We start from the raw sequence: 12,393 nt of genomic DNA, 5'->3' as shown, positions 1-12,393 counted from the left end.
AATAAATGCGCTAGAAGTTTAGACTTGGTAAGTGAAGGCCTGCCACCGCAGGATTGACTGTACTGCCAGCACCTTTGGCCTTTTAAAGCATAGAGACAGACAGTAAAGTACTGTACTGTTCAAGCTAAGCTGGGCTTATTGTGCCAGCCTGCTGTAGCTGGGCGTCCTGCGTCATGCCGTTCCAACATCCCAGAACCCCAAACTCCCACGAGCACTGTGAGGCAAAAGACAAGCACCGACCTTTCCAGATTCAAACCGCAGTCCTGTGACAGGAATACATTTTTAATAGAGTTAAATATTCTTGTCATTCAGATGCTGCCTTTAATTTATGTCTACGCTGCAGATGGATTGCAGCACTGGACTGTTTTATGTGTTTGGGTTTGCTTCAGAAGATTTTGAACTTTACCTAAAAGAGAGAATGTTTGTGTAGTTTTACATGTACTAGAGTGGCAAGATATATTGAGATGATCAAAATATCGCAAATGGGCACAATATACGTAATTGCCTTTAATAACTGCATTTTTTTGTTACTTTAAAAACAATAGTAAATTATATTTATGTATACATATATTAATATAAACATATTGTATACTTATTTATGTGAATACATATTATGAAAAAAAAGTATAAACAGCATTGATATGTTGCTTCATTAACCCTTTTTGCTATCGTTTTTTTCGAAGGTAAAATGTTTTTTTTTGTATTCTAGAGATCACAACTCTTGCGATTTATTTTCTCATTTATAAAAACATACAAATACATGGATATCTGAAAAATATAAACATTAATTATCATTTATGTTTTTAAACTATTGGTAAATGTAAATAAATACAAACAAATACATTAAATATATATATAAACACGTATGTGTATGGGTTTATAAATACAAAATAAATAGGCACAGTACACAGATTTATTATGACACAACCTTTTAATTTGGATGCGATTAATCGCAATTAATCGTTTTACCAAAAAACACCCACAGTACACAAACACTTATTATGACACAAACTTTTATTTTGGATGTGATTAATCGTTTTACAAAATAAATATGCACAGTACACAGACATTTATTGTGATACAAACCTTTATTTTAGATGCGATTAATCACAATTAATCGTTTTACCGCCGCAAGGAGCACTCAGTGAGTCTCAATTCTAAATTCATGAAAAGGCCCCCAGAGGAAGTAAAAAACAGCCAATCTTTTGCAAGACTCGTAGGGAAAATGGCCCCTTAACACTTCATGTATTTAGGTCTCAAATCTGGAAATTGTTAGGCAATGTTATTGTAGCCTGTTACCTAGCCAACTGTCTGCTTTGTAATAACTGTTCAGCACTCCGTCCACGAGCCGGGGTTCAGAACAGCGAACGTGAAATGTTTCAAGCTTATTAAAATGGTTTTACTGGCCATTTTATATGAGACAAAACAGGTCTACAACATGCTAATATTGTCAGGTAAAACAGGAGTTAGTTTTGGCAGGTTTGACCAAGAGCCGTAATAAGAACATTGAAAATCGAAGTATTAGTCACCGACACCTGAGAGGCGAGAACATTGGAGATGTCTCCCACTGAAACCTAGTCAATTATTGTTTAAAGCTGTTTCCTTGTTTCTTTATTTGTTTTGCTTGCACAAATTAATCTAGCAGATTCGGTCATCCCCCTTTATTGCTGTTAATGTTGATGTCATCAGATCATCGCTCTCCACTTAATATTCAGCTTTATGAAGTGTTCCTTTCAAGTCTCAGAGAAGTAAAAATCATTTCAGGTGTTTAAGAATATAAGATATGATAAAAGATGTGTTAAAGTTATAAATAAACAAGCAAAATAAAAAAATAAGGATTGTGAAAACTGCAACTCCCCCAATTAAAGCAATACTTCACCCTAAAATAAAAATTCTTTGATCATTTACTCATCCTAATGTAATTGGAAACGTGATAACCAAACAACGGCTTCCATTGTATGAAGCAAAACCACTGAGACAATTCTCAAAATCTCTTCTTTTGTGTCGCTCACAAAAAGTCATGTACAGATTGAAAGGCATGAGTGTGAATAAATGATGACAGAATTTTATTTTTGGCTGAACGGTTTATCAAACTGCTATGAAATCACATAGAACAACAATAAATTGTCAGCGGGTTCATCTCTTAAAGGGATCATATGGCACGGATATGTGTTTTCTGTGTCTTTGGTGTGTTATAAGTTGCCCAAGCATGTATTAGACACATGCGTTTGCAAAAATAAAGTGTCGGAACAAAAGATGCATTCTATCATAGGGATGGGCGATATAGCCCTAAAACTCTATCACGATAAATCCAGTTAGTTGTTGCGATTTCGATGAAAACGAAGATATATCTATAAAAACAGCCACCACGGTTTTTTCCGTCAAGTCATAGAAACTGCATTTAGTCTAGACCCTCAGAAAAACAAATATTAAACAAAAAGTAAAACTTACCCAAATCAAACCTAAAATATACCTACAGTATTTTTGTAAATATAAAATATAATAGTGACATTCGACTTCTAAAGGTTGTATTAAATATTTTTTTATAAACTAAAGCTCAATAAACACATCATGTCAAACCTTAACTGTATATAGCCTATTGTTGGGTGGAAACAATCGCATCACACTGTCAATCACTCTTTCTTGAACTGTGTGAACCTTCTCTTCTCACAGAAACATATATTGAATCTGTCTATGACTCGTCATTTCAAAAAACCGGTTCCCCGCCAAAGACGAGTTTTTACGGCAATCAGTGTTTGTACTGTTGTACAGCAGGTTGCGCTATTACACACCTTTGGGAAAAAGTACAGAATCCCAGAACCTAGAACGTATGTGTTTTAGCTGTTTTTAATGATTGTTCTGAGTGTTATCTGGGCGGAATCTTTGACGAAAAACATTAATGATCTCAGCTGTTTAATCAAAATGAAGCATTTTTGAAGAAACCTACCCACATCTACGGAGTAATAAAAAACGAACAAATGAAGATAGAAGAATACGGTGTCTCTTGTTTAAAAGTTCTGTTCTTCATTTGACATATTGTTTCTCCATATATTCTTTACAGAAAATTTACTGTGAGCCATTCAATTTGGGTGAAAATGTTAAAAAACGCTGGCGTAGGATGGCAACTTTTTTCAAAAAGGTTGGCGGGGAATGAGTTAAGAAAGAGAACAGAAATTTGCTGATAAAAGAAATCGTATTAATTAATCATACGCTCATAAATGTAATTAAAATAAAGTTTTACAAATTCGCACTTCGTACTGTATGTAAAGAGGCAGCAATGTTGTGCACGCTGTGTCTCTATGAAGGCACATGTGGGCGCGAGCTGTGCAAGGGACGCTCCGTACATCCTGTATATAACAGGCAAGAAATCATATTAAACAATTTGCACACATGCGCATAACATCTAACGAATGTTTAAAGAAATACTTTTAGCCAAACTAAATGTTGTGGTGTAACATATTATGACTATCAACGAATACTTAACAAACTAATTAAATAAAACGAAAGTGAAACTAAAAATTAACTTGATGCATCTATAGTGCCAACCAAAACGAGATTTAGAGCTTTTAGTGCAAACTTCTATTATCATTACATAAATTATTGAACATTACAATTTCCCTAAATACAGTTCTACACCTGCATTAAATTACAGAATCTTCTCTTGCCCAAATAACTCTTAAATTGAAGAAGTCTGTGACTGAAATAAGTATAAATAATAAAATATAACTAAACTTAAACCATTGATTGACCTTTTTCATTTTTGTACTCTCACAAAACTCTAAGATAACAGTAAAATACTTCAACTTTATCTTGTGTGTTTCTGTTTATGAAACTATCATTGCTTTATTTATTTTTTCTGAAATGTTAAATAACTTTTCTTTATCTTGGGTCTGTAGTACTAAAAGAAGTGTCTTCAATAAAAAGTAAAAAATCATATGAGTGAATTCTAGTGAGTGAGACTGACCGGCCGGTCACGGCCGATCATGCGAAAATCGGCCGATTCAGGTTTCTGACCGATCAATCGGTGCACCTCTAACTAATTCCTATCGTGTGGGGAATTTCTACCGGTATATCACAAACGATATAATATCGCCCATCCCTTCTATCTAAAAGTGAATGCTCGCCCAGACCTGCATGAAACGCCTCGGGTAACCCCATCCCCACAAATCTATTTCAGTTTATGGTATGATTTGACAAAGACCACCCAAGTGTATACACAAGTAAGGTGGCGAACCTGTCAGTACAATTGCTTTGGAACCTGATGGTCGTTACATTTCCGTCACACGCTCGCAGTATTCGACCAATCACTATGCAGTGTTTAACTGGCCAATCATATCACACCTCGCTGAGAGATGAGCTTTGCAAAAATTTTGGCGTTTCAGAGAGGCGGGGCAAAGAGGAGATACAAACAAGCATGGTGTTTGGAAAATACACCGTTTTTTAACCTTAAATCATGTGTACACATTGCATTACATCTCAAGAGGTGTCATATATAGTTTGATGTCTGAAGTATTTTCTCCAGGTTATTTTCCATGAACAGGAGTGTTTGAAAACTAGTTGAAACTTACACTTTCTAAATTAAACTGTATGTGACGGATTTTGTTAGCACTGCATAGGACTTTACGATTATGGCAAAAAGCAGTTTGATATTCACCTCGATATTGTAGTTGCGATAAATACTGTTGATTAATAGATTTCACTTTGAAGAATTGAATTGTTCGATAACTTTCTGTGACACAGCTGCATGGCATATTTTTCATAAACCTCCAAAACAAAATAAAGGACAAATAATCATGGCAGTTACGTATAACCCAAAATTAATAGCTAAAGGACATGTCAACGTATTCATTTTCTGATTCGCCACTGTATTCAGCGCCCAAACATACTGTCGAAATGTACAGAAATGGTCGCTGTAACTGTAATTGAGGATTTTGGCGATTATGTAATTGTTTTGCCCGTAACTGTAATCCCGATTAATAAGTAACAGTTATTACTTTACTCAAAAAGTTTTTGGTCAGTTAAGACATTTTTTTTCACTTCCACATATTTATTACACTTTACAGCCTGTCAATTCATCATGAATACATGATCTCCCACTATTGAACTTCTCCAACACAGTATTTAACAAATTCACATTTCACAATTATGCTTAATTAACCGCGGGAGGCAGACATATTTATCATGATTAAAATATGATTAATCGTGATTAGTTCCTGTACTTCAATTGATATAACTTTGAGCCTGCAACGCAATGGTAAAAAATATCTTGAGTGCAGAATAAGTTGCATGGGATAAAAGCGTCTGCCGAATGCATTGATGTACATTTAAAACGCATTAGATCATACTCTTGTGGCGTGGCACCCAGATGTTCACATAACGCATGTTTCTGCCTCTTAGATGCATCTTTTGGTATTCTCGGTTGCTTGAAAACACAGATACCGGGGTTCATGCCTTATAACTGCACACATACACAACTCCTGAAGTATCTTTCTTAGGGACCAGCAAAATCCTTTTATCCGCCATATTTTTTCATCACCGCTGCATTTAGCACCAAATGTGACCTTTAGGTATTAGATTAGATGTCTTTGAGATTTAATAATTGAGAAGTAATCTCAAGACTTGGAAGCATACGTTCCCGTTCCCCTTGTCCTGGTGGATTGAAAAGAAGAAATCAGCGAGAATGTTACACATTGTTCTTCTTTTACATCGTGTGCTGCTATTCTATCATGTGCATTCACTTTAATAGAGAGAAGGAACACACTGTGCCAGCGCATGCAACCTGTTTTTCTCAGACGTGCTGCTTTGTGGCAGCCAAGATCAGCCGTGATGAAGCGACCTCAGATGAACTTGGAGTGTTTCCTGAATTAATAAGGAAGTGGGGCCCGAGGTGACGATATTGACTAAAAATAAAAAGCCTGAAGGCATCCTTTCTTTGCCTCAGCTGTTGGTCCCGTGATGGTTAATGCAGGGAACGGCCCGGGCGGCCCACTGAGGGGTCTTCTGTGAGAGCTGGGCTTATCTAACAGGGCTCGGCAATACATCATTTCAAGTGTTTTCCCCACTGCTGGTACGGAGTCATTTATTAAAGAGTAAAAGGGTGTAATGATACGATGAGCTCTCAATGAGATGCAATACTTGGGTTCACAATAGCGATTATAGTACAACATTTTAAACAATTAAAAAAATTAAATTCAAATAACAGTTTTGTTTCCAAACATGTGCGATTAAAGATTTGTCAGGTTTCAAGCTGTGATTGGACCTTCTGTATGTATATTAATAAAATGAATATCTAAAACTACATTTGAAACAATAAGAACGCTAAATCCGAAGAGTGACCATCTTTAATCAGTTAAAGAACAAAAACTAAACTAAATTAAAACTATGTTGACAACAGTCCAATGCTGGCAGTTCAACCAATAGGATTAAACAGATGTCATATCTTGCATATTTATCTTTAAAAAATGATATTGTTAAACAGTTTGTTGTCCATTATTTCATCTCCATCATGTATGAATTCTTCTTACATGAACCTTCTGTACCGAAACAAATTCCTCATTTCACAATTTTTTTTTGTAAATGTTTCCAACTGTGAATGTTTATATGAAGAACTGCATTTATGTCATTGCTGCTCGTATCGTACCAATAGAGACGAGTAAACTGTACAAAGCATTTAAAACAAATGTTACAAACCCCCAAGAATTTCTCAAAACAAATCTGATTGGTGAGTCGTCAGCAAAATGCAACAAAACAATGTAGGATACGGTTTGGCAGGACAGGAAGATGTTTTGGCTCAGACACACGTCGCCATTTCTGTGGTGAACGTGCTGCTTATAGTGGTAGCGGCTCATGCCAAATGAAAGTTTTAATTATGGCGATTGTAATAAAATGCTGCATGTCTTTGAATGGTTTGATCAAAATTATCAATTGGCCTTATGGAAATGAAATGACATTGTCAGTACCAGGTACGAGTATTTAGGGGCTGGTTTCGGTCCAATGCATGTACCAGCGTGTCTTATCGAGTCTGGAATGGAATGCACTGGCAACATTGGAAGCTTGTCTGGGAAGTTTGTTTGTTTGTTTTTCTCTACGCTTTAATGGCAATGTTAAATCATTCTATACATTTTATGCGCATTCTAGGTTGAATTTGAACTCTATAGGGCTAGTTATTCTCTCTAGTTCCTTCATCACAATTTCTGGTTTGTTTCAGAATTTTTGTTAAAAAAAAAAGGATTTATTTTGTCACATGTTCCAGTTTTCGATGAATGCTAGAAACGCATACAAGTAGTTGAAGCCATGTTTTGTTGGCATGGAAAATTGAGCAGCCGGCTGGTTCAACGCCTGCCTGTAGACAGCACATCAACACATCGCATAACATCTCTGCTTCATATAGATAAGAAGTTCACCAGAAAAATAAAGGCGATTGGCCTGACATTTAGGTATGCTCATTAATTTCAATTACTGGTAAAGATATATAAATACATGTGTGTGTATATAAAGAGAGAGGGGAAATATTGACATGTATTTATTTATCTTTACCAGTAATTGAAATCATATATAAATGTTTTTTAATTTTTCATTTTCAAATATATATACATGTATGTGTATGTAAAGCAAAATTAATATGCACAGTACATATACCTATGTTATGTAAACCAGTGGTGGAATATAACGGATAACAAATACTCAAATTACTGTAATAAGTAGTTTAAAAACAGTGTACTTCTACTTGAGTACATTTTTAGTGCCGTATCGGTACTTATACTATTTAATATTCATGTGATTGGCTAAGCAGAATAATCAGTCCTGTCACGTGACAAATGAGATTGAATTGCATGCAAAGCAGTTTTGCAAACTGTGCATTACCAGTCATAATGTTGTAAATAACATTACGTTTCTTGCACGTTTCGATTGATTCGCTCTCAAATAAGATGTCATTACATCGAAAGAAGCCGCAGGGATTACTTTTATGTTGCCTCTATCTGTATCTTAAACTTTTAAAGACATAAACCATGAAAAACCATGGACCACAACTCCAGGTAAAAATCTTTATTGTTCTACCAAATAAATAATGTCACATACATCTTGGATGGCTTGAGGTTGAGTAATTGATCAGCCAGATACTCTACAGATATGACTGTTAATGCTAATCCAATGCAATTTAGATTACAAATGTTTTGCATTTTTTTTGCATGCAGTATTTGGGGCTCTTATTTTATAATTTCTACATTGTGGGGCCTAGTACACGTGATTGAACTGTGTTGGAAGTGCATAAATGGTTTTAATTGGAAAACATAATAGACAGACAGAGAGAACCAGATCTCCAAATTTGATAATTAAGAATTATTCTTCAAGAATTATTAATAACGTCGCCTAAAAAGTAACGAGTAACTAGTACTCGAGTAGGTTTTGAGAAGAGTATTTTTTACTTTTACTCATTTACTTTTGTAACACCAGTACTTTTACTTGTTATTGAATACAATTTCAGCAATGTAACAGTACTTGTTCCTAAGGACAATTTCCTGTACTCTTTCCACCACTGATGTAAACAAACAAATGTTTTATTCTGGATTCGATTAATCATTATATAAAAGTACTGTAATTAGATTGTGCACTTCACCAAGACACTAAACATCAGGTTGGCCTTCCACTTTGATAATTGTTCTATTTTTTTTATTTATTTAGCAAATGCATTTATTTAACGTACATTTAATGTAAAGTAATAATTGAAGTAAGTTGTAACCTCTTCTTCTGAACAGAGAGAAAGTCAAGAGGGTTGAGTTTGCTTTTTCTGTGTTTTGACTAACTGACATTCCAGCATGATGACCTTAGTATATTTGTCCGTGTACAACAGGGCACTGTTCACTAGACAGAAAGTTTTTGTAGATGAAAGATAGCTTAACTTAACAATAGTTTAAGTTAATTTTTTAAAGGACAAGTGTCCAATTCACTTGGATAGAAAGTTGCTCTTTAATCGAAGTTTGTGACCTAGCATAACTCTTTGAGATACAGATTAAACCCGTCCTCTTAACCTGTAGTTTTGAGCCAACACATACGTCAGCAGTTAAATCTTATCAGCTGCTCGTGTTACAAGCATCGACTGTTTGATGTAAACTGGATACTGTTTGAATGTGTTGTTGTTCTTCCTGCTTTTGTCCCTTTTTTTCCTTTGGCCTTGCTTAAACTTGGCGTAACATTATCCGAACGCGTGCATTCCCATTGACCCTCACTCAACCCGTCGTAGAAACGGATACATTAAAACTCTTCAGCCGGCTTTACTGAGATGTGAGAAGTCTATCCATGAAAGTGATTTTACTGTTTTCCAGGCTTTATTATGAGCATGTAAGGAAAGATCGGGCAGGCCGGGTTTCTCTGATCTTAATGTAGGGCATTCTTGTGCTAAAGCTGGTGTTTTCCTTACTGGTGCTCTGACCTGAATCAGTTTTTCCTCTCCCCTGTTACAATGCGCTCTTATTTAGAATGATAGCAGAGGACTCTGCTCAAATTATACGTAGTCTCGGTCGGATGGAATGTTTGGACTAGATTTCTTCCCAAAGTGGAACTGGACTCAAAGGCTACTCTGCTTGTGCCGAGTGGGTCGCAGGGGAAAATTTCTCAAAAATCCTCTTTAGATTAATAGGAAATATATATTTTTCTACCATTTGAATAGTACATATGTTCATTTTTTATATTTCAATATATATATGATAATAATTATATATATTACAATTATAAATAAATTGTATTTATTATTTATATTTTAATTAAATCATATTATTTATTTTATATAATTTTGTATCACTTATACTTTTAATATAAATAGTTTTATATTTATAATTGTTTAATTTAATTTAATTTTAGTATTTTTATATTTTATTTATATTATAACAGCACAGGAATGCATTTTAAAGAAGTGTCATGCCCGTAATGTATGAAAGATTATACAGCTGGATGCAGTCCTCTGCAGCTTTTCATTTTCACATATTATAAATAAAAAATAACACTTAAACCTATCTACAGTATCCTTTTTATCACACTGATACTAGGTTATTTATTTTACAAAAAATATTTTTCTTTTCTGTTTTCTCTTGATTTAAATCAAATCAAATACTGACCTAAAAATTATTGGAAAAACTTAAGTGGTTGTTTTGCCTCAAAACTAAGATGAAATAAGTTTAAAGTGCTAAAATTCTAATAATAGATATTAACATTAAAAATGTTACATAGTAGAAATAAGGAACAAATAGAAAATGGAAAAAAAATTATAATAAAAAAATATTAAATGACAAATCCACACCAAAATTGCTAAAACTGTAACTAAAATTAACCTAAACTTAATATAACTTTATAGCTTTTATTTTTATCATAATATAAAAACTCTGCTTTGATGGCTTTCTTTAGAATATGTTGTATGGTCTTTCTCAACTAGTGAGTACATTTTATTCTGATGAGGTCATTTGTTTTGGTAGTGTGAGATTGGGTAATATTTTTTGGGTACAAAATGAACACTCGACCTAGAGCGAAATTTAAGCGCTGTTTGTGTTTTGGTCTGTACATCTTTTAGTGATACTCTCCATCACTCATGCTTGAAAGACACCTCAGAGGTCATAAGCATATGTACAGTAAGAGAGAGAAATGTGTCGTCACATGACTCAGATGCAACGCTGCTAAGCTCTAGTGCTTGACCTTACGCTTGGGTCAGGATATTGACTGAACTCAAGTCTGTGACTTGACATAACCATTATTGTTATTTCATTTCAATTCAATTTTATTTATATATCGCTTTTCACAATGTGGATTGTTCCAAAGCAGCTTTACAGGAGAAAATGAGAAAAACACAGAAAATGTAAAGCACAGCACAGTGCATGGTGTTTATAGAACAATTATTATTTCTGTTTATCATTTCTTGTCAAGTAGCTTTATGGCAACCAGAAAGAAACGCTTTCTGTCAGGGTTTATTTACCACTGTAATCTTTCTGTGTGACCGACATGTTTCTGGTTTCAGCTCTTCTTTCATAAAAAACTAGAAGGGTTTTTTCCTGACAACTGTCACAAAATCAAATAGGAAAAGGGATATTTCGCATGGCAATGGGGCTAATATAGGCTTTTTTTGTATTTTCTTTTTGTACTTACGGTAATAACATTTCACACTGTAATGTGGATAAATTATTTATTAAAATAATTAAAATGTTGTATTTTATTTATATTTGATAAATTATTTAAAATTGTGAAGTATATAATGGTAATATCTGTTGCATTGATTTGTTGCATTAAATCAGATTTTTTTATTATTATCAATTTATCGAGTACTTTATAAATCTTAACTTTATAAAATCTTAACCCTCCTTAATAGTCCTTATTTTCTTTAGGTTTAAAAAAAAGAAATATATTTGCATAGTCTTTTAACCCAATTTTTTCAAAGATGTAAAAAGCTTTTTTGTAAAAAAAATATCAAAGCAAAGTGGAACAAAATTGACACATCATTGTTTCCTTTCTGTGTTTTTCTCCAGTTTGCCCAGAGGTTTGCGGTCACCGGGCTTGCACTGACTCGGGTGCGTGCTGTCACCCCCAATGTTTGGGTACCTGCACCGAGGCCGACAACGACCGGGCGTGTGCTGCCTGCCAGCACTATTATTACGAGGGTTGCTGCGTTGAGGACTGCCCACACGACACCTTCAAGTTTGAGGGCTGGCGTTGCATCACCATGGAACTGTGCTCCAGGGTCCACCTGCCCGATTACGATGGATTCGTAATCCACAGGGGAGAGTGCATGGCCGACTGCCCACCCGGCTTCATGCGTGACGAGAACCTGAGGTACCGAACTGTTCATTTTGTGTTGGAAAAACAAAAACATTTAGTCTGTCTTTCCTGTTTTAATGTTTATTTTAAAGCTGCAACGCGCAACTTTTGCCTCTATATCGACCTCTCTGTTTAAAACAAAAACTTGCAAGTTACTTGACACATCTTTATGTGTATTGAACTCAAATTCAAGTTTTCTTTCTGTGTGTCTGACAGCATGCACTGCAAGGCCTGTGAGGGTCCATGTGACAAGGTCTGTGAAGAAAAGATCATCGACTCGGTGGATACGGCTCAATTCTTGAAGGACTGCACCTATATCAAAGGCAACCTGTATATCAACATCCGGCGTGGCCGTGAGTTCTGTTTTCCTGACATGATAACCCCTGGAGCGGTTGGTTTCCTCCGTTCTTTCCTGCTGACGCTCTCTTCTTTTGATTCTTCAGGTAATATAGCCTCAGAGTTGGAGAAGTACCTCGGCCTCATCAAGACCGTGACGGGATACGTAAAGATTCGTTCCTCTCACGCCCTGACCTCTCTTAACTTCCTCAAGAGCCTGAGAAACATTTACGGAGAGGAACTCTGGGAAGAGTAAGACTT

General features: G+C 35.2%; 1 protein-coding gene across 1 annotated transcript in view; it reads left to right on the top strand.

Annotated features, from left to right (window-relative positions):
• The window catches only part of igf1rb (insulin-like growth factor 1b receptor), a 73,350-nt gene that overhangs the window by 42,191 nt on the left and 18,766 nt on the right, over positions 1 to 12,393 (top strand). Inside the window, exons 3-5 of the mRNA XM_056743750.1 lie at positions 11,508 to 11,811; positions 12,013 to 12,149; positions 12,240 to 12,384. Of these exons, the coding sequence (XP_056599728.1) occupies positions 11,508 to 11,811; positions 12,013 to 12,149; positions 12,240 to 12,384 (586 nt within the window). The remainder of the gene's footprint in view (positions 1 to 11,507; positions 11,812 to 12,012; positions 12,150 to 12,239; positions 12,385 to 12,393) is intronic.

The sequence above is a fragment of the Triplophysa dalaica genome, chromosome 1 (genome assembly GCF_015846415.1).
Source record: "Triplophysa dalaica isolate WHDGS20190420 chromosome 1, ASM1584641v1, whole genome shotgun sequence".
Lineage (NCBI taxonomy): Eukaryota > Metazoa > Chordata > Actinopteri > Cypriniformes > Nemacheilidae > Triplophysa > Triplophysa dalaica.
The sequence above is the reverse complement of the archived record's forward strand: the minus strand, read 5'-3'. Positions and strand labels throughout refer to the sequence as shown.